Source organism: Xenopus tropicalis, chromosome 2 (genome assembly GCF_000004195.4).
Source record: "Xenopus tropicalis strain Nigerian chromosome 2, UCB_Xtro_10.0, whole genome shotgun sequence".
NCBI lineage: Eukaryota > Metazoa > Chordata > Amphibia > Anura > Pipidae > Xenopus > Xenopus tropicalis.
In genome coordinates, this window is record NC_030678.2 from 122,513,568 (window position 1) to 122,541,543 (window position 27,976).

Genomic DNA, 27,976 nt, shown 5'->3' on the forward strand with positions numbered 1-27,976 from the left:
GAAGAGTATGGTGTTCTTGTACTTTTAAGAGAAATATTTATATTAGAATAAACTTTTATTATGATTTGCAGATTCAGAGACAGAGCCTAAATTGATGGACCTTGAGGCTAGGCAATGCTAATATAACACACTAAGGGCTCCTGAATTCCTTGTAGTAACTGCTTTAGGTTTAAATGTATGTTATTAAGTCTGTAATGACTTACTGTGCGAAATATGTCTCTGCAGAAAACTAGTTCAATATAAAAAATATAAAGATTTACCTCTGTTGGAACATAGCCTGCCATTGTAAAATAAAGAAATTGAAATGCAGTTATTAGGAAGGCTGCCTTTACTCACAAAAATGATCACAATGAAACACTTGGAGATGTGAGCTATATGAAGAACTCTGATCATTGGTTAAATTATGTAATGTAGTGCTTCATTTCTGTTATGTAATTCATTCCAATTGAAATGAACTGTTTGCATAAAGTTTGTCTATAATCAGTAGCTTACATAAAAATTTGCAGTATATAACAGTGGTTCTGCTGTCATAGGTGCTGGATGCTGGAAGAGTTAAGGAATATGATGAGCCATATCTTTTGCTACAAAACAAAGAAAGCCTTTTCTACAAGATGGTGCAACAAGTAGGAAAGGCTGAAGCAACTGCTTTAAATGAAGCAGCCAAACAGGTATATATTATTGTTCGGAATATGTGCCCTTATTATGTTTCATCAGTTAGAACTGAAACATACAGCTATTATACTTTCATGGATTATTGTAATTACAGTACATTTTGCTCACATTTTGTCACTCATTAATGTATTAAATGGAACATACCTTGTTACAAGTGCTTTGATCAATACGACACAAAGAAATTCAGACACAATAAATACAAAATTAAGATGGCTCGACAGATGCTACATAAGGGCAAGGTCACACGGACGTATTGTCGGCCTCTGGATAAGCACAGGGTGACAATATGCCCATGCTTCGTGGGACCTTAGCCTAAAAAACAACCATTCTTGTGTAGATGTCTGGTTTTTTTAACAGAACTGAACATTGAGCACAATGGCACTCTAAGCCCCATATGTAATAAAAGGCTGTAGGGTTGCCTAGTAGCAGTAACCCATACCAACTAATAAGACGATTGCTTTTAAACAGATGACCAGTAAATTCTATCATTACAAAACCCCATAAGTGTTTTATCACCTGCAGGAAAAGCTTCTGCCTAAGGACAACAACATACCAAAAACACTTGTATTCATTTGTTCTTAGCCAGCTGAATATAAGATTTGTGCAAAAATGCAGAATAAGCACTTTCCCTAAGTCAGGCTATTCAACTGGTTCAGAACAGATTGTTTTATGGAAGAGAAACCTCTGGGTTTCTATATTCTTAATTAGTGGCTATGTCTGAAAGTGAACATAACCAATACACTCTCATAATTTCTGTATTTTGCTTAGTGTGCATTCTTCTTAGAATAACTCAGAACAACTTGCAGACTATGTTGCAACAATTTTATTTTGACCGTTACAAAAATCTGTCATTTTTCTGCAGTTCTCTATACAAATATTGTAAACATATTTTCAGGACAGTGTACATTTATTTTTGGTCAACTCATGACAGATGTCAGCTTTTGAAGATTGCATTTTCCTTTTTGAAAGGCTCCTACAAAACTTTTCACACTGATATGCTGAGAAAATAAAATTGCATTTGAAGCTGCTATTTTCCCCCATACACAGTCCTGATAACAGCACACAAGTCTTGACATTATTTCATTTTGTTATGCGCATCTGTCAAAGAACAGAGATATGATACAGCTCCTAAAAATGGTGATTGTGGAACAGAGAAACTTGACAGCATTTCCTTTCCTTTATATTCTGATTATACATTTATCAGGATTCCTGTATCTCTCTCAACTCAAGCTAGAAAGCTGTAGAATTCAGCGACTAAAAAGCATGGCAGAAAAACTCCTCTATTATTTGGTATCATCTTACATTTAAAAGAAGTTGCTTGGATGAGTCTTTGTTAAAGCTTTTCCTTCTGGTTTCATTATTGTGGTACACTATCCATAGATCACATTTCTATGGGCATTCTAACTGCTCTGTAGTACAAATTAAACTGTGTGATACTTCAAATATATGTACCTTGAACTTTCAATGCTTGTCAATCACAGTTGGTAAAATATAGGGATTACAACCTGATATTAACATCCACCTTTATTGTGCTCATTTTATGTGTGAAAATGAGAAATCTTTTTGCTGACTCCAGATTCCCCAAGCTTTTGTCACCTTGTTTAATTTATCTGCCCGTTTTCAGTTAGTAAAGTGATTCGGGCTTATCAGAGTAATGTGGTCACGGCTTGCATCGAATCAGTGCAAAAGAGAGTGCACGCTAGATTAGATTGGCAATTAATTCTCTCGGAGTAACAGCAATGCATTCAGTGGATTTTCTGTATCCAGTAGAGATGAAATATCTCTTTGTTGGGGGGCAGGGGGTTGTTGGGGGTTGATAGAGGTTAGACCTGTACAGGTGGTTTTGAATGTTACTAACACAATCCTTTTGTTTCAGGTATACTTGAAAAAAATCCATCAAGAAAACACCAAAAACAGCACAAGAGACAACAACGAGCCATTTATTATTTTTGAAACTGCTTTGTGATTTTTGCCCATGGGTACAAGATTTTAGTTATGGACTCTGTTTAGCACCTAACACAAGGCCCACTTATCAAGTTTTCTCCAGTTCTCTGCTGACTCTCCACACCATGTCTCTATACAATGTCAGAATTCTTATGAATGCCCTTACTGCAGTGCCAGATCAGCACTGAGAACTGGCACACAAACTCTGACTTTCAGAGTCTAGTTAGATTAGTTATATTAGTAAAATGGGTTTGATAAAAAAGATATAGACATCCACCTCTGATACAGAAGAGCAATCGCCAGAACCCGATTGTCCTGGAGGTGGAACTTTATATTTCCAAAAATGCAGTGTTTTAAAAAATGCAGTGTTTTCAATACTGCCCTGAGAGCATGAGAAGTCATTATTTTGTATGGCAGCTTGGCTTCTGGTGTTTCATGAAGAGTCATATTTACAGGCTGTTCTATGTCCAAAAATAGAGTAATTTAGGCAAAATATATCCATATATATATATAGCCATATCAGGGTCATCTTCCAGGTATTGCATTTCTGCATCCGTTATAATTTTCAAAGGTGGTGTCTATATCTTTTTAACAAATACATTTTACTAATATAACAAATCTAACTAGAATTCAAAAGTCATATTGCTTTCATTTAGTGGAATTCACACAATGGGCCAGATTCAGTTTGATAAGAAAAGTTTATTTCCTAATTCAATTCAAGATTTTCATATAGATCCAGATGCAGTGAAAAAAAATAATATCAATGTTTATCTCTCTGTTGAAGTCTATGGGATAAAAATGGAATTTAATTATGAGAAAAGTTTTTTTCTCCTCAGACTGGGGTGTTGTTTTGGGTACCAAATCTCCATAAATATTTCGTTAGATAAAGCTACTGATACCAAAGTACAGGTATGGGATCCCTTATCCAGAAATCCGTTATCCAGAAAGCTCAGAATTAAGGAAAGCCTGTCTCCTATAGACTCCATTTTATCCAAATAATTCAGAATTTTAAAACTGATTTCCTTTTTCTCTGTAATAATAAAACAGCACCTTGTAATTGATCCCAACTAAGATATAAATAATCCTAACTGAATGCAAAACAATCCTATTTGGCTTAATTAATGTTTTATTTATTTTTTAGTAGACTTAAGGTTGAAGATCCAAATTACGGAAAGACCTCTTATTTGGAATACCCTTGGTCCCAAGCATTCTGGATAACGGGTCCCATACCTGTATTTGCAAAATAAACTTTTGTCTGTTGTACCCATTTTTGTCAATTATTACAATTATGTGTAGCATCTCTAACCTGTAAAAATACTGGAACTTATTTGATGTAGAATTTATGGTCAGTATGTTTGTACACTTTAGTTTATTGCATGTAGGACAAGAAAATCCTACTTATTGTCTAAAACAATGCTTTGCTAAAAAGCATCTACACGTGTAATTTTATAAGCCCTCCAATATAGTGGTTACTGTACTTTAATACTAAAGCTCTGTCATAGAGAGCCTTAAGCACTGCTGGAGAATTGAAATTCTCATAATACTTCTACTTAACGTAACTAGTTAGGGAGATTTAGTTCTGTAACTAAAGATTGCCTATTTCACTACAGAGCACATTACAGCAGAATGGACCTAGATAATTAGCAACTCTGACTTTCTGAGGGACATTTTTCTATTTCTTATTCCTAGGTTACTGAGTTTAACTGCCAAACCATTTTAAGCATAATAAAAACATGCCTTTCTAGTGTTTACTAGTGACTGTTTAAAAAATGATTAAGAATTTTGTTGTGTTGTAAATAAGGCAGTAGCTTATCACTTCTGCTTAGTGTTAGTATTTTAAGCTGTTAACTAACACTGTATCAGAGTAGCAGTATGCCTAAGCTTTGTGAAGAACCAATTTCTGTCAGGTATAGCAGCTGAAATGTGTCTTTATATAATGATGTTAAATATGCACTCCATTTTACCCTGCAAGGGTGTATATCTTCTCAGGATAGGGTACCCCTTCAAAGCTGCCTCAGTGTTGTGACTTGAAAAAAAAGGGGGAAAGCGTTATTATTCTTAAAGAGATACTTATACCAGAACCAGAAATTACATCTATAATATTGCCTTTACATGCTTTTTATAATTTTGCATGAAAAGTATTAGCCTGATTCTTACATTACTTATCTGATCCCCCATGTTCCTCTATGAGGGGACTGCCATATTTGTGCAGCAGGAGGCCGTTAGCATTAGAAGCTATAACTGACAGGTTAAGAAGGGACAGTCAGGTTGGCAAAACAGTCAAGTTTAGGAACTCCAAGTAACAATTACTTACAAAAGCAGCCCTATCAGCGAAAAACGATCAGCATGACCTATAGGTAACTTTTTTAGTGTTATTATATCAGTAATTAAAAAAAAGACTGCACTGCTATCTGGAGGGAGCATCCTGGCATAGTGTAGCTGTAATGCTAACTGAGCCCCTTTTTAATGCTTGCATATAAGCAAGTTTCTTTTAATGGTTACAAATACTGATAGATTTTTAAAGCACTGCTACATAATATTTATTAATATTTATGTTAGCTGTTATAGGGCTAATGTACTGCTGCTTCAGGTATGGTCGATCACACTTCCTAGGTGCTTCCTTTCCTGTTGTGCGGTCTCCTCCCTAAAAAACTTGTATTAAAATGAATGATTTTGAGAATTTATATTCTTTTAATTGATATTTTACCCTGCCCAACCATATCTCATGTAGCTCCTTTGTGCCAGAAGCCTAGAAAAGCAATATAAAAGTGAATAAATTAAAGCTACACAGCGGGATGTGTACATACATGCCCTTATTATGTGTTTGGTAACAGCTCTGATTATAGGGCTCCCACAATTATATGTGGCCACAGTGTAAAAAATAAAACCATTAACACCTCTCATACTCTGCGGTTAAATTATCATGACATCAGTATTTAAATATGCTATTATGCACATTTAATACTTTAAATATAATCTATTAAAATTCTCAAAGGATTTTAATAGTTGTTAAATATCCATTCCTTTCACCAGCCTTTGTACTGTTTTTCTATTTTTTGGCATTGGGTAACCCATCCCGCAGATCTCAATTCAGGTCAGTTATTTTGGGAGAGATTGTGCCTACATGCTTAGCTGTGCAGATCTTGGCGTGCTCTAAATACAGAATGCAACTCAGGAGAGGGCAAGAGGAGAGTTTGCAATTCTAAGCTGCTGATGCTTAGAATGAAAGTAAAGAGAGAAAATGTGACGTCTATGCACAATATGTACCAGTTTCACCCACTAACAGAGTTACGGCTGCAAATCCCAAGCATTGTGCTATATTGTGAATGAGTGAAGTTAGTGCTGTGCTTGTAACACACAACTGTAGCTCGCTCTGTGAGTAGGTGTAGAACACCAATACTACTGCTTCAACACCACTAGGTAGAGAAGGAGAGCAGCGGCTTTAGTGTGCCACTAAATACTTAATAATAAAAAGGACCTTGAATATCCTGTAAATTATATCCTTTTACGTGGTATTTTGTGCTCAGTGGTGTAATTTCACACATGACTCATTGAAAGTTGCGTGACTTTTATATAGTAACTCCTGAGTGACTTATAATTTCATTTTATTTTACAGTAGGAGATACAAATTTACAAATTTCTCACACACTTTTTGGAGGATCTCACTCTTCAGTTGCTGTGCAACTACTTGTTGCTAACTAATCACACTTATTTGCAGTATACCTGTACAGAAGTTTATAAAGTGCCTGGTGTTATTTATCTTACATTATTAAAGTGCCTTCTGTAAATTCAGTGCACCAGCTTTCTCACTAAATATGGTGACAGAAGTACTGTACTAGAAGAATCCTTAAGCAGACATTACAACTTTGCTTACCAGCTTACCACCATAAAGTGTTATAGTGCCAACGTAAACAAAACTAATTAATTCACAGGCAGATAGGATAAAATAAGCTACTATCCTCAAATTGCTAACTGCAAATAAAATTGAATAGTCCAAAGTGAGTCTTTGTGAAAATACCATCTGTTCCCTCTCAATAGAGTGATGTGAATAGCCAGTGGTGGGGTCTACTTATTATGCTGTGTAAAACTAAATTCTCCAAAAAAAATGGTGTAAAGAGCTGTGTAAAATAAATAGCAAATTTCCGAATGCCAGATTTTACACCACTACTTTACGTAAATTGCAGCGGAAGAAAAATTCATTAAAAAATTAAGGTTTATTTATACTGTGAATCCTGGTAATGTGTGGTGGATTTTGTCGCATATTTTTTCTCAGCATAATAAATGGGTCCTTTACTGTTTAAAGAAGGACATTTAATACTGTCCTGATACTAATACTTAATACTAAGTTTCTCAAGTCTGCACCACACGCTATACACCAAATTACCTAGACAAAAATGTAAAAACCAATGCAATCTCAGGACCAATCTATTCAAATAGTGCAGTGATGCTGCAACTCACCATACACCTTTCAGTACCACCTACATAAGATATAGAAATCGAGCACATTGTCACAGTGCATGTCACACTGCTATTAAATATACACATATATTTTATTATTTATATAGAGAAAGCCGGTAAAGGGGACCTATCACCCACACATAAAAAGCTGTATAAAAATAGTCCTTTGCAAATTAAGCATGAAAAGCATTTAAAAATCTGAGCTGTCAAAAACATTACTGGTGATGTTGCTCATAGCAGCCAATCAGATGCTTTGCTTTGGTTTTCTTACTGTTGAAATCTAATTGTATTTGGTTTCCCTGGCCAACATCACCGGTAATGCTTCACTACACTTTTTACACAGCATGATAAATATACCCCTTAATAACAGTGTTTACAAAATGGCAGCTGTCTGCTTGCTGTGATTGTGTACTTGCAAGACTAAGGGAAACAAGATTTATATAATTTATGTAGGGTAAGTAGAGTTTATTCTGCTCAACTAACATGATAGAAAGGGAATTTGAATTATGTCATAAGGTGACTGGTCCCCTTTAAAGCTTTTATATACACATGCCCAGTAAGTTCCACTTGTATTTATCTGCCATGCTGCTCCAATCTTCGTCTCCTGTGCAGGACTATGCAAGAGCGGAAATCTCAGTTTACTGGTTCCCCCCTTGTGCCGATACTCCAGGTGTGATACCCTGACTTTTTCAATGCATCCTCTTTACAGTACGGGTCAGTTTTTAAGATGTATTGGGCTGATTATTTCTGATAATGCATATTCAAGGGCTGGATTCCATTGAAATTATGTTGAACAAAGGGATTGGAAGAGTCCTTGAGCAGTCTGGGAGCTGTAGAAAAAATGAAGGGCCAAATATAGCCTACTTAAAATATATACTAAAATATTTTATTCTGAAATACATAAAATAAAAATCCCCAATCAGTGGCTCGGGGGCAACATGTTGCTCACTAACCCCTTGGATGTTGCTCTCAGTGCCCCCAAATCATGTAGTTATTTTTGAATTCCTGACTTGGTGGCAAGTTTTGGTTGCATAAAAACAAGATTTGCTACCAAATAAAGCCTCCTGTAAGCTGAGTGTGCATAGAGGCTACCTAATAGCCAATCTTAGCCCTTATTTGGCACCTCCATTAACTTTTATGATGCTTGTGTTGCTCTCCAAGTCTTTTTACATCTGACTGTGGCTCACAAGTAAGAAAGGTTGGGGATCCCTGGTATACATATTGGGACTGCAGGCAACAAACAGCCAGGATTTCCACTCCTGCATAGATCCAGCAAGGGTGGAGAATCATGGAGCAGTTTCGTACAGAGATACTGGTGGGACCTGCTGGGAATTATTACAAAACTGATGTATCTGCTTTTGTATGTATGATTAATTATATATGTACACATCAGTATATATCAGTGTGAAATGTGCTGTCACCGCACACTGTTCTGTCTATGTAGAAAATACTCATGAAATGTTATTCCCAGTTTATCTGTGGTCTTTCAGTTTGTGTTCCCAAATGAAATGTAATCCTTATCAATACTGTTTATAAAGTTTATGGTTTAGATCCATGTTCTTCATACCTTATCTTGCCCATTAAGTGCCCCTTTAGGAGGAAGGCTGGCTATGCTGTTGCCTACAGAATTTGTATAATTGTTTTTTGTGCTTCTATTATTACTTTTAATCTCTTTAATTACTTTCCATGTTTAAACAGGAAGCAAAATATAACTTTTGTAAATGTATACAGCAAAAAAACAACATAAAGATATTTTTCTCAGTTTGTGTACTGTGTGTTAAATAACAAAAGGCTGGAATGGCCCAACAGTCGGGGAACCTGCAGCGCAGAGTGTTGACTTGCATAAGCTTTGTCAAAAAGTCTGGTGTTCATTGGGTAACAAGTGTTTCAAATAAATCCAGAGTTTGTTCCTTTCATCCAAAAGGACAATTAGCTGTTCTTTGAGATGATTGAGATGTAAGTAATACCACTGTTATTTACTTTAAGGTCATGTAAAACAAGCAGTCTCACAGTACCTTAAAAAGCAATATTTCACTTGAAACACCACACAAGCCATTAATTCAGTACAAAAGTTAGTTTCTGTAAATACAGAAATAAACTTTTTCTCAGCTTGATAAATATGTGTCACTCCATTTTTGAGTGGCTCTTCCTAAATAATAGAATCTAGGTTATGTAAATGAAGCTAATGATTGGTTTCTCTTGTCTCTGTATTTGTCTCTCTAAGAAAGCATGTTGCGTTCCACCTGCATTCAGCACGCGCCTGTGTTATGGGCTGCGTTTTATTCTGCTCTCCCCTGCGGTGGAAAGCAGTAGAACCCCACCACATGGGAACTCAGTTAGAAACACTTGTATGTACTCGTATGTACTCATAAGCGCTTATTTGGCTCTTAGCTGGAAGTAATCAGAAAGTCTCAGATCCTGTTTGTTTTCAAAGTGTATTTACAGATACAATCACCTCTTCTGCCTTATCAGTGGGATACATCTTGTCTGCCCAGAGTCCTAATGCAATGCTGCTATGGTACAGAGCTAAATTTTAATATTTCATTTGCCTAAAGACAAACACGGCTGCCTTAGGGCTCTGGCACACATTTGCGCGAAATCGCACCGCCGCGTCTGCCATCACGCCGGCGACTTACATGTTCACTGGTGGGATGGCAGGGGGAAGGCAACTCGGGGAGATTAGTCGCCCGCGAACAGGGAGTTTTGCCGCGGGCGACTAATCTCCCCGTGTGCCAGAGCCCTTAGGGCTTTGACACACAGGAAGACTAGTCACTGCACGATAAATCTTCCTTGTCGCAGGAGACTAATCCCCCCTGAAATGCACCGATTTGCTGAATTCGCGGAAGTTTTCTCTCAAGGCTACTGGTGATTTTGGCAAATCGCGCCACCGTGTATGCCATCCCACCAGCGATTTACATTCTAGCCAGTGGGATGGCATTTCGGGGAGATTAGTCGCCCACGACAAGGAAGATTTGTCACGTGGCGACTAATCTCCCCGTGTGTCACAGCCCTTAAATTAAAAATGCCTATAAAGAAGACAGCATGCTTTGCTGAAAAACGTATCTTTCTTTGGGATCAAAGGACTTTCAAAAAGAGTATCATATACATCTGAGTTACCTTCTTTTCACAGGTAAACGCAAATTCATGGTTTATACTATATGTGCATAGGCACAGGCTAGTTGTTGTGAAGTTTTTAGCGGTCACTGCCTGTACTTTGGCAGCCTTTGCCCTCCTGCAAAATGCTTGGATTCGTCACAGAACAATTACAATAATTTACTGGCTCTATGACAGCAATAAGTGGCCGCAAACACATAAAGAAGAATGGACCAAATTCCATATTGGAGGATTTACTGACCGCACAGGATTTATGAATTATTCCCCCTGCCCAGGTTTAATCGTTGGCCCAAATGCACTTAGATTTGATTATGCAATTTAGTATTTCCTATGGTTTTCATTCTGTTTTCATATCAGTCCTCCAAATGTGGTACATAATCAAAACATGAAAAAACTCATTCTCGGAAAAAATATTCTAAATTTAAAGGGATACTGTGAGCAAATAATTGATGTTTCTATTTTAATATTTACTTTGACACAAGCTTTAGGGGCACATTTACAAAAGCACGAATGCTCGAGCGTTCATGCGAATGCTCCGAGCATAATTTCGTCGATTTTTTCGGGCGTCCACAGGACTTTTTCGTACGCCGCACGACGTTTTCGTACGCCGCATGACTTTTTCGGACGTTTGAACGAAAAAATCGGAAAGGTTTTACCGCTGTTTACAATTGTTCGGTACGAAAATTTCGGATCGCCAATACGATATTAGTAAAAGGATTAGTAAATGTGCCCCTTAGTGTTAAAAGTGCACTGTTTTTGAGACAGAGGTTCAGATTTCAAGATATTTGCACAGTTCTCAAGTTCAGGCACCTATTTACTTTGCCTTATCCTTTTTGCTATCATGGTATCTAGCAGATTGGACCACAGGAGTGTATGCCCTTGGGTCAAGTGCCTGAACGATTTTAACAGCAGGAAGTCAAGGGGAGCCGCAGAGTCTCTTTTTAACTAGCTTTCAGCCAGCTAATGGAAATTTTCCACCAGCACACATAATCCTCAGACCACCAGACAGCAACATTATGGATCCGAACATCTTCCCCTATCATACATGCCTAGATGGCCAGGCAGTAAGGCTAACGGGGATGTATGGTGAGCTTTAAGGATCCATCCTGCTTTGTGTTGTGGATACTAAAAACAATATCAAGAATATGTGCTACAAAGAAAGTTGGACATTTGTGGTTTTCCAGAAGGAATACAGAAATAGTTATGAATACTATGTAATAGAATCCTCCGGGCAAACATAAAAGCACCAATAAGTTTCCAGCAGCAAAGTAAAACATTTTACCAAAAACCACACAACTTTCCACAATATCACATTTTTGTTGTGACGACAGAATCACGTCTTGCCATTTATTTTAGTTTAAAATTGCATAATTCATATAGCCACATGGCTTGTTTTTTAGGAACAAATTTGCTTGCTTTGCTACCATGGCAAATGGAAATTTTCAAGCTATACTAGTGAGTACAAACATTTTTGTAAACAATTTCCCCTCTTTTGTGCATATTAACTACTGCCATGGTAGCTCCAGGGTTCCCTGGCTTCTAACAAGTGCACACATCACTAGAAATCACGCCAAAGAAATTTGTAAAACATTCAGCCCAATTGCATCTGATATATAGTGTATTGCGAGCACGATTGCATTCATTTTGATGCATTGGTTACTGCATCAGGTGCAACAGAATTGCAACAGGCACAATGCCCTCTTGCAACCACAATGGCGCTGGAATTCTGCATTTTGGGGACGAAAAAAAAATGTTTTTTTTTTATTGTGCTCTAAATTGTGCTTGCTGTACTTGTGGACATAAATGACCCCATTACGTTTTTCCAGCAAGAGGAAAGGAAAGCCCTGGAGATATAAGCGTAGGGGCTGCATGACAAGGGATCCGAATAACCAGCAGCCAGATTACACTGGTTTATTTTTAGAGACTGGCAGAACCAGGTGCAACTGTGATTAGGTGAGAAGGAAAGAGTTAAGGCAGGAGAAGGCTGGCCTGGGGAGGGGCGGAGAAAGAGAGGGATGTGATGTCAGAAAAGCACTCACTTCCTTATCTTCTGAGCAGGTAGAAACATCCCACCCACCCTCCCTCTTTTTGCATATTTTGAGAAATGTCAGGAGTTTCTCTTCTTTTGGTTTTCATATTATCTATTAATAACTGAATGTGGAATTTTACCTGAATGCAATATTGTGCTTTCTGTATCTTTATATGGTATAAACTTGAGAGTCAGCTTTGTGTTTAATTCATGTTAACAACGATTTCTTGATCCAGGGAATGTTTCCGATCGCCCAGGGGGTCAGGAAGGAATTTTTTCCCCTTTTGAGGCATAATTGGCACTAGCTTCAGGTTGGGTTTTTTGCCTTCCTCTGGATCAAAATAGTGAATATATGATAATATATTTTAAGTTTTATTTGTCACAGCAGCGGTAGGACCTTGCCAGAGTACTGCACAGGTCATTTTAGCAGAGGGAGAAAGGAGGTTCTCTCCTGTGACTGCACGGTGGATTGATAGATACAGACGCTACTACTGCTTGTGCTAGGTGACAGCCTGCTTGGATTTCCTATCATCGAGACACTGCAGATCCAGGACCGGCAGCAGGGCTGCTGAACTTCTCTCATGGTTGGTAATGCAGCTCCTGCTGGTAGCAGAGTTTGGGGCCATCCTCTCTGTAGGTAGAGGCAGTCTAATACTCATTCAAGACCTCTTATGGAATTATGGCTTTAGAATATTGCCTTGGGTTAGGCTGGCAAGGTCCTATTTATTTGATAAAATGTGAATAAATGCTGTGGCCATTTTCTCCACCTCTGTCTCCTGGTGTTTCATTGAGATATGTAACAAGGGGGTTCAGGGGGGTGCTTCAAGGCGAAGGGTCAATTGAGGAGTCCCCTTGTCATGTCTAGGTTTATTCTAAATCTTGTGTGTAGAAGTAGCCTTACATGATCATATTTTCTAGAGCTGTTTGGTAGCTTCCAACCATGCTGCCTGACTATAAGTCTATGTATGGCACCTCAGAGATAGTTTCAATGAAAATTGAAAATTCAGTTTGCTTCCAGGCATTTTCAAATGAGGAAATCCAAGGAACCACAGCTACCTTTGAGATAGACTTGTACACCTATGGACCACTCCTACATATGTGTGGATGGCCAAATTGTACAAAATCCAACCATCCTTGTAGCCATGCATATTTTACAATTTTATCCCCATATAGAAATCCTAAAAAAAATATATAACTTGATGACTATATTCAGGCATAGGAAATATCAATATAATACAGCCCCCTTAATGTTAAGTGTATTTTTAAATAAAGATGTGTAAAAAGTCTACTGAACTTATACAACTGTTCACATTAAATGCTGCAGAAATAATGCTTACAGGGAAATCATATTTTAGCAAGACATAAGAAACTGATAAATGAGTTTTACTATAATACTGTATTTTCTTGCAATGTACCTCTCTGGTTAAGCTTTCTATATAAGTCACTGCAAAAAGCCATGCCTGACCATACTGATCTAAGAGCTGGGCCCTGTTATAATACTGTAATTCCAAGACATACGCTTTACCAAGTTCTGTACTGAGTGTCACACCCTGGAGAGGACTTTATCAATGACACAGTTAATCTGTCTGGAGTGAATCATGCTCTGATTTAGACCGTTATTGACAGCTATAGTCCTGAGAATTCTGAAACAGCACTGAAGACTTTTCCTGTATTGAATTACTGACAGACCACTCAATTATACACTGATGTCCTAATAACTTACCCAAACCTACAGCTTGCTCCCAATATATGCATGTGTTACATTATGATAACATCATCTCTTATTACAGGAAATCTAAAAAGGCTCCATCCAGCAAGAAAAGGAAGCACTTCAAGTAGCTGTAATAGAACAGGAGAGGCACTTGCTTCATTACCTCAATAGACAGCACCTTAGAAGCAGCAAAATACTGTCAGAAAATAAATAGGTAAGAAGCCCCTGCCAAAAGCTGTGAAGGGCAAGTCATAAATACTCTTAACTGTCTGTGCTTATAAACTAACCAAATAAATATGATAAAACTCAAAATACATCGAGTAGTGCAGAAATGCATGCACAAAACAGAATGGTAAACTCATCATGACATGTAGAAGGATATAGAAGCTGGAACCAAGAGAGCCGCTACGGCGATTCCCGGCACTGACTAGAGAAAAATATACATGTATTACATGGTTTCCGCTCACAGTTTGACTCATGCATGAAAATATGCATGAAATAAAAGCCACGTCAACTGTTGTCTGGCTTTTGTTTTCTTCTTAGATCTCTGTTATTCGTGTTTAACTCTTTAAAAGCTGCACAGTATATTTAGCAGCTCTAACAATTCTATAAATAATATACTAGCTAAAGCTATATGGATTGTTTTCTCATCCTCACCCATTTATGGCTTTTGTAGTTGGCTTGCACTATAATCTAAGATAGTATAATAGCCAAAGCATTGTTACAAGGTCTCCTACACTATGGAAGGGGGACTTATCAAGGTTCAGATTGTGAGTTCTTTCATTTTAAGCAGCTATTTATTTAGTGTTTCCTTTAAAATATGTAACATTATAACATTTAATGCCACAAAGTCATAGCAGCAGTCCACTCACCAAAAATACTATCGATTATCCTTATGTGGTGGGATAGAATATCATGTACAAAACAGGTTGCAATTCTGTGTGCCTCTTTAATATCCGCTACATACAATATATGCTGAAGGCTGTGCATATGTGAATGGGGTGAGACAACCTGTAGAGCACCTGTAGTGCACATTTGAAAATCATTTTAATCTAGCTATGGAAAACATTTGGGGTTATTTACCAATACCCTGTACTGCTGGAGCACCACTAGGTGTGTTCATCTACTAAGCACTTAAATTTGAGGCATTGATCTTCTCTGCATCTCACACTGCATCCCACACTAACTTGGCCTTCCCTGGGCTGCCCCTCTTGAATGTAGTACTGCAGAATTTATGGCAATGCTGTATTTATGAGTAACGATCAATACTATCTCAGGGCACAAAGACCTGCACCCACAGGTACTTTTTTGTACATTGTACCTTGCCAACAATCAGACACGACCACTACTATATTTGCTATTTTTCAAAACAGTCATACATTTGCATAAGGTGACAATGCACAATTTTGGGGAGACCTGAAAAACAAGGCATGAAGCTGGAATGAGAATGATAGGTACATGCCAGGCCATGCCATCTAATTAGTGCTTCCTTCTGCCTAAAGTGCTGAATAATACAAAACAACATGAAACGTATACAAACAAACCCAATTTTTGATGAGAAAGCACTTGTTCTCTTTGCAGGCGCCTATTATGCTGTAATTAGAGAGGCAGTATTCTGTTTTGAAAGACGGTTAATAACAGCTGCAAATAGTTTCGCTCACTAGTAAGTTATTGTCATCGAGCTGAAATGAAGGCGTCTGCAGGGAGAGCTGTAAATATAAACTCTATTTCTCTACTGCCAGAGAAATCATAATAAGCAGCCGATAAGAGTTTTCCTCTGAAGCATCATATTACCTCTTTAGAGCAGGCCTAGGAAGACAAACACTGCATTTTATTATTATAACTTACCCAAATGGATCTACCCTTTTAGTGCCAGTCAGGCCTGTTGTGCATTGCAGTACTTGCCTCACCTTGACCCGAAAAAGATATTAACAAGCAAAATTGCCATTTAATAGTCAATGGAAAAAATGGCTTCATGTGGGTGTTGGAAATGCACAAAGAAAACAATTATCGCAGTATTTTACGTTTAATTAGTCTCCTATTACAAGTAGTAGAAAGCCAGTAAAAAAGCCCTTCTTGCCAACCGCACATTACCATATGGCCAGCCCCAGCAGGATTTCCCAGTGCATTAAACCAATGCCCGTGGCAGCGACTCTCTTATCTTACCTTCAAGCTAGGAAGGCTGTTATCAGGTCCCTGGGATTATTTTTCCCACAATCTCCTGTAGATTTTCCTTTCTTCTTAATAAAAATCTATTTTTTTCTAAAATATTTCAGATGTGCTTCTGCTTTGAATATTTAGTCTCATTTCCCCATAATTATAAAGAATTACAGCATACTTTCCAGTGAAATTGTTGTTGAAAGTTTTTCTCCAGCTTGATCTGACTAAAAATCCTATTATAGGTATAGGATCTGTTATCCGCAAACAAGTTATCCAGAAAGCTTCAGGTTACAGGAAGACCATCACCCACAGACTTTATTTAAAGCAAATAAGTCTAATTTTTAAAAATGATTTTCTTTTTTTCCTGTAATAATAAAACAGAACCTTGTACTTGATCCCAACTAAGATTTAATTAATTGTAACAATCCTATTGGGTTTATTTCATATTTAAATTATTTTTTTAGTAAATTTAGGGTATGGAGATCCAAATTACTGAAAGATTCCTTATCTGGAAACCCCAGGTCCCAAGCATTCTGGATAGCACGTCCCACGCCTGTATTTCCAAGGGGAGGTTCTTTTTGAAAAACTAAGAGGAAAAAAACTAATTATAACTTTGCAATTTGCATTTGCATAAAGTAATATCTTACTGAGCTCATGAAGTTTCTATGACAACTGTTTCTCTATCCCTTTAACGTTGATATTTAAATGGTGATGCTTTATAATTCTTTATTGGATGGAAGACATCAAATTTTGATGAAGTACTAAACGTTATTGCTCCCAAGTCTCTATAAATACGGTAACTATAGAAGGAACCATTGAGTTGCTACCCTTCTCATTACACACAGTCTCTATAAATACGGTACCTATAGAAGGAACCATTGAGTTGCTACCCTTCTCATTACACACAGTCTCTATAAATACGGTACCTATAGAAGGAACCATTGAGTTGCTACCCTTCTCATTACACACAGTCTCTATAAATACGGTATCTATAGAAGAAACCATTGAGTTGCTACCCTTCTCATTACACACAGCCTCTATAAATACGGTACCTATAGAAGGAACCATTGAGTTGCTACCCTTCTCATTACACACAGTCTCTATAAATACGGTACCTATAGAAGGAACCATTGAGTTGCTACCCTTCTCATTACACACAGTCTCTATAAATACGGTACCTATAGAAGGAACCATTGAGTTGCTACCCTTCTCATTACACACAGCCTCTATAAATACGGTACCTATAGAAGGAACCATTGAGTTGCTACCCTTCTCATTACACACAGTCTCTATAAATACGGTATCTATAGAAGAAACCATTGAGTTGCTACCCTTCTCATTACACACAGTCTCTATAAATACGGTAACTATAGAAGGAACCATTGAGTTGCTACCCTTCTCATTACACACAGCCTCTATAAATGCGGTACCTATAGAAGGAACCATTGAGTTGCTACCCTTCTCATTACACCACAGTCTCTATAAATGCGGTACTATAGAAGGAACCATTGAGTTGCTACCCTTCTCATTACACACAGTCTCTATAAATGCGGTACCTATAGAAGGAACCATTGAGTTGCTACCCTTCTCATTACACACAGTCTCTATAAATACGGTACCTATGGAAGGAACCATTGAGTTGCTACCCTTCTCATTACACACAGTCTCTATAAATACGGTACCTATAGAAGGAACCATTGAGTTGCTACCCTTCTCATTACACACAGTCTCTATAAATACGGTACCTATAGAAGGAACCATTGAGTTGCTATCCTTCTCATTACACACAGTCTCTATAAATACGGTACCTATAGAAGGAACCATTGAGTTGCTACCCTTCTGATTACACACATTTGGCTGCCAAAGAAAAATGCAAGAAGAGACTGAGAAGAAACTTTTTATAACAGATGTCTTTGGTTATCAAAAATTAGGTGATGCCAAATATCTTTTTCATTTTCAAAAAATATGATATTTGGGTCAAATTTGGGAAGTCTAAAAGAGTAGGGGGCTGTAGAAAAACAAACAAGAAATTTATAGATTGCAGAAAAATGTAAAATCTGGAACTATAAACCCAAAGTCCCAATGAATTCAAGAGAAACAGTGAGGATCTACTTAAATGAATACATGACAGTGGATCTAAACATCAGCAGTCTGCTATTTATACCTAAAAACTGATTTGTGCGTGATGAAAGAAAATGTAATTCTAGGCTTCCTTCCAATATACATTGATTAAAATATTTCAGTGGTTTTAAAGTTATTTATAAATGTAATTGCTACTGAAGGCAGGGTTTGCTTATACCTTTCTCTCTACTAACTCCAGGTTGTGACTCTTGAAACAGTGTAGCAAAAGTCAGGTTTTCCTCCTCAGCTTATCTAATAAACCTACAAAAGCAATTACATTTATAAATACCATTAAAACCACTGGAAATGTTTAATGTGTATTGAAAAGATGCTCATAATTATATCTGTTTTATTAAACAGGTTTTGGGTGGGCATTCCCTTTAATTATCCACATTACAAATAAAAGCAGGAGTCTGTCTTTGATGCTTGCATGAGCATTCGTTAGGATACATGACAGGATTAGCCAGGTTTCCAGTTATGAGCCTTTGGGCATCACTGACGCGGGAGAGAACTGATGCTGCGATGTCCAAGTGCACATATAGGATGTTCTTTTAATATTCCTCCCAGGAACGTGCCAATGGATTTTTTTCCAATAATGCATTTGTTACCGCTTTGGGCTTAAAACAAGAGAAAAGACACAGTACCGCTGTATCAATGTTCGCTAAATTTCCATGGATTTATTCAGCTTATGTATAAAAAGAGACATTTTTTTGTATTCCCATTTATCGCCTGCCAAGAAATAATTAAGAATAGGAGCCAGAAGATTAATTTTAAATAAAAAAAAAAGAAACTCTTCTAAAATGAAAATGTCAGGTCATAAAAATTCCTTTTAAATCATAACAGCATATAAATCTTTGAAATTAACCATGTAATTGCAATGTCTATCAACTTTTACCTTGAGCTTTGAGCTTCGCTTTTTAATCTGCTATTCTTGTTTTAATGAATAGCTATTTTCAAATTAAAATGTACTGTTCATTACACATGCCCCACTATAATAGGGTTTTTATCATATTTGCTCTATTTGAAAATACTTGCTACTTTGTAATTATTCACACGATGATCCCTGCCTATATTGAGTAGAAAATAAAAAATGAAATGGAAGTCAGAGGTGCTTTTAAGCTGAATGATTTACACAATTCATTAAGGACGGTGATTTTTCAGTTAGCATCAGATTAAATGGTTACTTACTCTCAAATAGCCCTTGGGGAGTTGAATTGCTGGGTAGCAAACAGATTAAAGTTTGCATTGAAAGAAAAATTGAATTCAGAGGTAATCAATAGCATAATAGGGGCAGTGAGTGGTGCCTGCTGCCTGAAATGAAATTACCATATTTTTAATCTTAATTTTCCACTCTGTTTATCTGACAGTGTGGATGTGCAATCCAAACAGATAATGAGAGAGTAGGATATTGACACTGCTGTCCTCTGGAGTGCTTGTTTTCAGTGATTAAATGCTGTGATCTGTGATTACTTTGTGCAAGGATGTCAGGGCTGCTGGCCAGAATGAGGGGAGGGACAGTAACTCAGCAGCTGGTCTCCCCGGTCTCACAGGTCCTAAAGTCTGAAATTCATTTTCTCTTGGCTATCTGGGAGAAAAACGAGCGGAGGCGATTTATGTAGAAACTTCTACTTCACAGATTATAATAATTAATCCTGTTATTATTGGGATCCAGCCTTGTAAACATTATGCATGATTAAAATAGGACTCCTTCAATGGATGTCTCCCCAAGGCATCAGCTGAGAGGGAACGCTTATTGAATAAGCTCATCAGGAATCCTATGTATGGCGCGCTAAGATTTACAGGCAGTGCCAATCTGTTCATGAACAAGAATTTTCTAGTGGTTAATCGTTGCATTAAATGTTTCAGCTATTCCCAGCAAAGGATTAAATGTACTTTCAACGTTCTGCCTTTGTTTTAATGGGCAAAATCTTTAAAATAATGTCAAATAAACCCCTTCTTTGTAAGTGTAGTACAGAGCAAATGCTATCGTAAAGTCCAGCTATTGGCTGAAGCTAATGGCAAGCATCACACAAGTAGAGTTGTATCACTATATACAGTTTGGGGTGGAAAACTTTAAAATCACTAAACTGGCAAGGACCAGTTTAACAAATGGGCAAACAGAGAATTTCCCCAATGCCCACCATGGCAGAAAGACCCCTAAGGGTTCCTAAGGGATGTTTCCTATAAAAAGTTGGCATCTGTGTATTTTTTTGTGCTGTCTGCATGCTTGTGTTTCAGGACAGGGCATAACATAGGTCAGACTAAGCGTTTGCTCCCCCAAAGGAAAAATGATGGTGGAGAAAATGCAATTGCCTCCTGGTGACATGGGTAGGTGTATGCTGTGATTTGTTGTTTTCTTGATATTACAATGAGAGCGTTGTGTAGTAACTATTATGGGAAGCAACCATGAGTTTTTCTTGAAAAAAGTTACAGGGGCACAAAAGATTTCAGTAATTTACCAAAACTATTTCAGTTTAAGATAAATCAGAAATAAGGCATTTTTTCATAGGTAGGACAACTTTGCCAACAATAAACATGCTATAGGGCACTGCAGTGAATCTAAAAGGGGATAGAATAATGACCAAAGAGCAGTAGACAACTGGGTTACAAATATAAATAAAGAAATACGTTTTTTTATTTTATGGTGTAGTGGCACTATGACATGTCAACTAAGGGGCTGATTTACTTACCCACGAACGGGTCGAATGGAGTCCGATTGCGTTTTTTCGTAATGATCGGTATTTTGCGATTTTTTCGTATGTTTTGCGATTTTTTCGGATTCTTTACGAATTTTTCGTTACCAATATGATTTTTGCGTAAAAACGCGAGTTTTCATATCCATTACGAAAGTTGCGTAAAAAGTTGCGCATTTTTCGTAGCGTTAAAACTTACGCGAAAAGTTGCGCATTTTTCGTAGCGTTAAGTTTTAAAAATGCGCAACTTTTCGCGTAAGTTTTAACGCTACGAAAAATGCGCAACTTTTTACGCAACTTTCGTAATGGATACGAAAAACTCGCGTTTTTACGCAAAAATCGTATTGGTAACGAAAAATTCGTAAAGAATCCGAAAAAATCGCAAAACATACGAAAAAGTCGCAAAATGTTCGTTTTCAAGTCGGAACTTTTCCAATTCGGGTCGGATTCGTGGGTTAGTAAATCAGCCCCTAAGTCTTTATGGCTTAGAATTATAAAATTGAAAAGGATATGAATATTGCTTGGCTCAACTGCAAAACAGAGTGCCTAGATTATTAAATATCTGGACTCCCTGGGAACTGTTCTCCAAACAAGATCATCACTGGACTTCATGCCTTCATGGTCACTGGACACTAATTCTCTTTATCCTCCTTATTTCCCCACCTGTGGATATACATTGCTAACCCATAGGCCATAGCCATGCTCACACTAACTTTCACTTAGTGACTATAGACCTAAGGAATGTTGATTCCCTCACTCCTCTTGTATTTTCTATTGTTCTGCAAATGAAAGTTACAGGGGATTCTAAAATTGGAAACAAATTCAAGATGTTAGGTCTCCCAAATTAAAATAGAAATCCTTGTAAAAACACGTCATAGCTGCCAACATCCCTGGTCCAGTTACAGCCAGACATGCCCCAAGTCCACTTAAAACCCTACCTGCTTTCTAGTAATCCTAACCCTTTTGACTCTGCAATTTGGATACGTCCCATGTAAATGAGTTATAGTAATGAACTTGGAGCAGGCATTCCATTAACTATTCATTAATTTCTACTGATATGTTTGATGCAAGTTTATTACTATACCTGTATATGTTTTAACTGAGAGGACAAACTGTGGTGGCACTGTAGAGCACCCAGATTTATATACTGTATCCTTGAGAAAGGTCCTAATAAGGACCAAAACGTTGGTTTTAACAATATATCTACAATAAAAAATTTTTGATGAAACATTGAAGGGTGTGCTGGCCACAGATGATTATTTTCTATATATATATAGATACAGGTTTTGGATCGTTTTCATGAAAAAATTTTTTGTTTTCTAACCAAGTCCCTGTGTGTGCGGCTCATTGTCTTGCTATATATACAGGTATATATATACATAGAGAGGGGGACTGAGATTCACAGAATGCATGTTTTATCCATAGTGCTCTAACTGTTGTGCTAAAGAAACCAAATATATAACTAGGCAAGCTGGATTCCCTGTAGAAATAATTTAATTCTTTTGAATTAATAAAACAATGACTAATGCTGATAAAAGTAAATATATAGGAATGCAGCTTATAAGAACCAAGACATTTTGCAAATTAAAGGAAACTAAAAGCAAGGAACTACAGAGAGATTTGGGGCATTTTGGCATTTTGCCCACTGCATTTCATAGCATTGCTGTATTTTCGGGTGAAAGTCACCTAACAAGTATTTGTGCCAGTGCTTGCAGGTAATTTTGATAGAGAATAATTGATAATGTTTTCAGGTGTTAAATTACACATTTGGGGTGCTATAAAGGTGCTAAGAGAAAAAAAACTGATATTGCCCCATGTGCCAAAAGCAAACAAAAGCATAACTGACTCATCAAAGCAAGTGCAGCTGATATGTCAAAACATGTTCAAAAGAATCTGTAAGTCAAATGATTGTTTATGGATAAAGATAGTATAGTTAGCATGGAGCCAAGGCACTAATTTAACCATGTGTTTATTCTGGATGATTATACACACTAAATAGATAAGTTGGTTGGGGAGGGGCCTTTTACCCATACTAAACTGTGTGACTGTTACTGGAAAATCCAATATTTTTCCCTTAATAATCATTATTTCTGTAAGTTTTCTAGATATTGGAATTCCAAATAAGACATCCCATACCTGTAGTTGTGCCCTGCTGTTTCTGCTGACTTGTGTGCGTGCCACCGTTGACACTGGGGTACCATTGAGCTTCTACCACCTTGAACCTGGCAGTAATTCTAAGGTTACTGAAGATGAATCAATACGCACAGCAGAGCTATGCCAAAAAAATCACTTGCTGATGCCTTTTAGGCTAATGTCCCACGGAGCGAGTTAGTCACCTGCAATACATCACTGCTACCACAGGAGACTAACTGCTCCAAAATGCCTTTCCACCATCAACAATAGGAGTTGCCAGTAGAAGGCCTACGCATCGCTTCTGCTTTCAAAATGTGATGTTTTCTCCTGCAGGCAACTTTGTGTGCCTTCGGAAAGCCAAAGCATTGTGTAGGCCATTCCACCGCCAATTTCTGTTGTTGCTGGTGGAAAGGCATTTTGGAGCGGTTAGTTGTCCGTGGTAACAGAGATTTATTATGAGTGACTAACTCGCTCTAAGAGACATAAGCTTTAAACACTGACTATTGGAAGTGATGCAATCCACACTCTGAAAATGTTATCTGAAACTTTCACTTGACTTGTGAACAACTGCATTTGTTTTGATTAATGGGGAGCAAATGCAGTGGAAAAAAAACTTGGGGATTTGTGTCTCAAAATTTCCCTTTGCGCTGCATTCATAAATGATCCTTAATGTTGCAATGGTATGAGTAGCCAGGGGTGAAGTTGCAAGAGACAATTCCACTTGCAAATAACTTGTTGAAAATGTTTAAGAATTTATATTGGAGATTTACTTACATATTTTTTTATTTTGCAAAAATGTTATGAGTGAAGAGCCTCTTTAAAAACCACTGTGAGCAGCTTTGAAATTGAGATATCCAATGGCGGGTTTAAATGATATTGCTTTTCATTTTTTGGCAATTATAGCGCTGTAACTAGACTCTAAAAGAGCCTGAATTAAATGGCTTCAGAAATCAGAGTGCTGTTGCTAATTCTCCGAACAATTAACAGACTTAGCAAAAGATTCCCTAATCCCCTCTTTTCCACAAGGGTTTCATATTTCTGTGGAGTTCTATGCACTGGAACAGAACGTAATAGCTGCACTAAAGCTTCACACACACAACAAACATCTTGAAAGTTTCAACCTAAACAAATGTTGGATGTAAGAGAACAGCAAGCAATAGGGTAGTATCCTTACAAGAAAGTTTTAATTTTGTTACATGGTTAATAATATCGGAGTAAATAAAAGCAAATGCTTAAATGGTTTCTTATAAATGCAATTCAACAGAAAGTGTTTTTTTTTCCATTTATATATATGCAGGAACCAGAATAAAATTTACAGAAATGTGGGCTACATGTTATTTATGTATACAAAATCTGCATTACCAAATACAGTGTGCCCAAATGTAAATATATATATGAATCACACACAATCATTTATGAGTTTTGCACTTCTAAAAAGACAGTAATAAAGAATTGGATTGGCTTGCCATTGCACTGCAAGTAGTTGCCCGCAGACCTTTATTAATATTCTTAATGATCAAGTCAGTTTATAGCATATGCTAGCTAACCCACCTGATAGGCTAATATGAAGCTTGCCATTTTGAGCCTGGAGTAGACACAAAAATTGGTTCTGGAGTGATTAAAAGTGCTTCAACACACCATAGCAGTTTCTTTTAATACAGGCATGTCTTTTTTTAAAGCCTTTTTAAAAATCTGGTAATTCAAAGTAATATCGGAGTTGTTATCAATTTAATAATGGGACATAATTCAAAAGTTAAATGTTTCTAAAATACAATTATTTCAAAATTATACAAATGACGATGGCAAAAACCAACCAATAAGAGTCATTTTCTTTGACCCCAGAAGTAAGTACACTAGGGGCTCATTTATCAAAGTCCGAATTTCGGACTGTGAAAAGTATGTTTAAGAAAAAATTGGATCAAATATGAAAATTTCGAATCGCATCGTGGTCGTACAAAAATATTGTGGTACGATCATAAAGTTCAGAAATTTTCATATCTGAACGATTGTAAAAGGCACAAAAAACTTTCTGACTTTGAACCTTCTGTGCATGTTTTTGGAAGCCTCCCATAGGAGTCAATGGCACAATACCGAAAGTCACGATACTGAAGCTTGAATGAATCCAAAACTTTCGTATTTGTTGCGACAAATACGTTTCTGTTGCACAAATTGACGCAAAGTATGAAAAAGTAGTGGAAATTAACAAAAATTTCGTAGAAAATACGTACAGTTCTAAAAGTCAGAAAAAATATGATTATTTCCATTCTGACTAATTCATGCTTTGATAAATGTGCCCCTAAGTGTAGCAGAAGCGTGCCCCTTAGTCCTCATTTTAAAACCACGTGCATTCTGGGTCTGGTTGCCCTCTGCATCTGGAGTTAGTTAGGAGGCTGGAGGGGACACACCAGTGGCATAAATAGTGCTGGCTGGATGCAGGATGTGAACCCAGGCTTTCTGTTGGGTGCTACCACTTCGGACTGACACCCCCTGCCCTCTGGATGCACTTACGCTAATAATCCCTGGCCCTTCCATCCACTGTATGCTTAATTTAGGCTCCAGAAGGCCCCAAGGGGCTCAGGCCCTATTGAGATCTCATGATAGTTATGGCACTAGGGGACATCTATGTGGCTTTCCCCTGCTTGCCCCTCATGCAGGCACTGATGTTTTCATTGGGGTGCAGATCTTTGTGCAGTGACCTGTACCAATTTTTCAAATGGCAATGGGAAAAGTGCAGACCATATGGCAGATTGTGCCTGTTTTTTTGTGCCTTTCACTGAAAAATAAATGGCTCACAATGTAAATGTTGTTTCAGAATATTGCATTTCTATTGAAGATCACATTTTTTAAATTGAAAAAGTCAGATCCAAAGTCCAAATCCAAAAATGTTGACCAATTTTATTACTTTGAGACTTTATAAATAGGGCCCGTAATTTTGGAGCTATGAGTGCTTTCAGCTATGTTCGCATCAAAGGCAGCTAGGTCATACTTTTTGTTTGAATGTGTGGCTATTAGGTGTCCTTGAAAGAACAAAAAATAGAGAACAGAAAAAACCCATCTGTTTGCTTTTAAAAATGTCACCTTAACAGTCGTCCATGTAAACTACTCTGCATGACACCATTCATTGAATTTTCCTGATTTGTCATGGTACATTATCACTGCAACAAAAGACACCCAGATGAGCTCAGCCTTGAAGGTGTTGGGTGGTGGGCAGGATTGTGTGCTTGTTCTATTTTTGAATTCTCTTTCAGTTCTACACTTTGTAGAAAGTCGAGTAAATATGTTGTAACCAGCAGGTGCAGCTGAATGTCTCTAGATGAGTCAGGTATGCTGCAAAAGCTTGGATTATTCTACATTTAGCTTTCATCCAGGTCATCTCATTCAGCTTCTTAAAGCATACGCACATATATACATTTTTATAGAATATATAGAAGTAATAGAGCACTTCTTGTGTATACAGAACTGAATATTTCCTAAAATACATTCATAGTACAGACATGGGAGCCAAATAATAAATACATCATTATCAGTTACATGAAACCTGCATTTTCAGGTGTAAGACCAGAGGACTTGTCTTCTCTTTTTTTCATATGTTATTTTACTAAACTTTCATAAATGTATGTAGGCATAATACAGGCTGAAATAAAGTTGAAGCCGTTGTTTCTGTTGACAGTGGCTTAACTTTAGATGAAACAAACCCAATGACGGGGCCCGAGGGAAAGGGGGCCTGGACCACGGGGTCTGCATCCTTTATAACTGTAAGAAATCCTCCCTCCCCAGCCCCTCTCTTGCCTAATTGGTGAGAGCAGTGGGAGAGTGGGGGACACAAGCAGGATGGTGCATGTTGGGCCCCATCGATGTATACCCATATTTATACCCATAGGAGGTATAACTATCCTGTCTTTGAGCTGTATTTCTGGTTATGAATGAGAGGTAGTGCTGAGCGAATCTGTCCAAAAATTTGGGAAACGCTTTAAAGTCAATGGGCTGTTTTTGCAGACTCTTTTTTGCGGCAACTTTTCCAGTGCAAAATACATTGGAGTCTATAGGTGGTAACTCTTTCTGCGGCAATATATTTTTTCACTCTATTGGTGTTTTTCTTTTTTGCACCAACTTTTTTGTTGTGAAAAATATATTGGGGTCTATGGGTGTTTTGTTTTGGAGTTTTTTTTGCAGCTACATTTTACAAACCTTTTCTAATGGTGAAATGCAGAATTTTGCTGCAAATCCAAATCTGACAAAAAATGTAGCTTTTTACAAATGAAAAATGTATCTTGCTTCTTTCCATATTTCCTGCAATATATGGAGGATACACGACAAGACTGAGGGTTATTAAATGTTTAAATAGGACTGAGCACAACACTGAGTTAAAAATTCTTATCACATTAAAGGAATCCTGCCATGGGAAAACAAGTTTTTTTTAAAATGCATCAGTAAATAGAGCTTCTCCAGCAGAATCCTGCATTTTAATCTGTTTTTCAAAAACACAAGCAGAATATTGCAACTAAAAAAAATAAATTTGTTTGTTCAATAATACATTTTTAAATGGTAGAGTAAATTATTTGCCATGTAAACAGCGTAATTTAGAAATAAAAAGTATACCATAAAAACCATGAGAGTATTGCTTTAAGGGCTGTTACACATTTGAACTCCAAATGAGCAGCGCCAGAGCTGTTTCTTGACCTGTATGCCAGTAGCGGGTGAGAAAAGACACAAAAGCAGTAGTAAACAAGAACAATAACAGTAATACAGATTTTTTATTTGCCACTGCAACCCCAAAAATCATATAGCAGTTTCAGTTTCAGACCAGCAGAAGGGAAGGCATATCATTCAAAAGCCATGAAAATGATGACCAATTTAAAGGCTGCATAGAATACATTCATTAAAAACAACTAAAAGTTTACTTTTTAGGAGAATTTCCCCAATAAGATAAAAATGAGAAAT

General features: G+C 37.3%; 1 protein-coding gene across 1 annotated transcript in view; it reads left to right on the plus strand.

Annotated features, from left to right (window-relative positions):
• The window catches only part of abcc4 (ATP binding cassette subfamily C member 4), a 139,993-nt gene extending 136,402 nt beyond the window's left edge, over nucleotides 1-3,591 (plus strand). The window contains exons 30-31 of the mRNA XM_002939283.5: nucleotides 534-668; nucleotides 2,549-3,591. Of these exons, the coding sequence (XP_002939329.2) occupies nucleotides 534-668; nucleotides 2,549-2,638 (225 nt within the window). The 3' untranslated portion in view covers nucleotides 2,639-3,591. The remainder of the gene's footprint in view (nucleotides 1-533; nucleotides 669-2,548) is intronic.
• The last annotated feature ends 24,385 nt before the right edge of the window (nucleotides 3,592-27,976 follow it).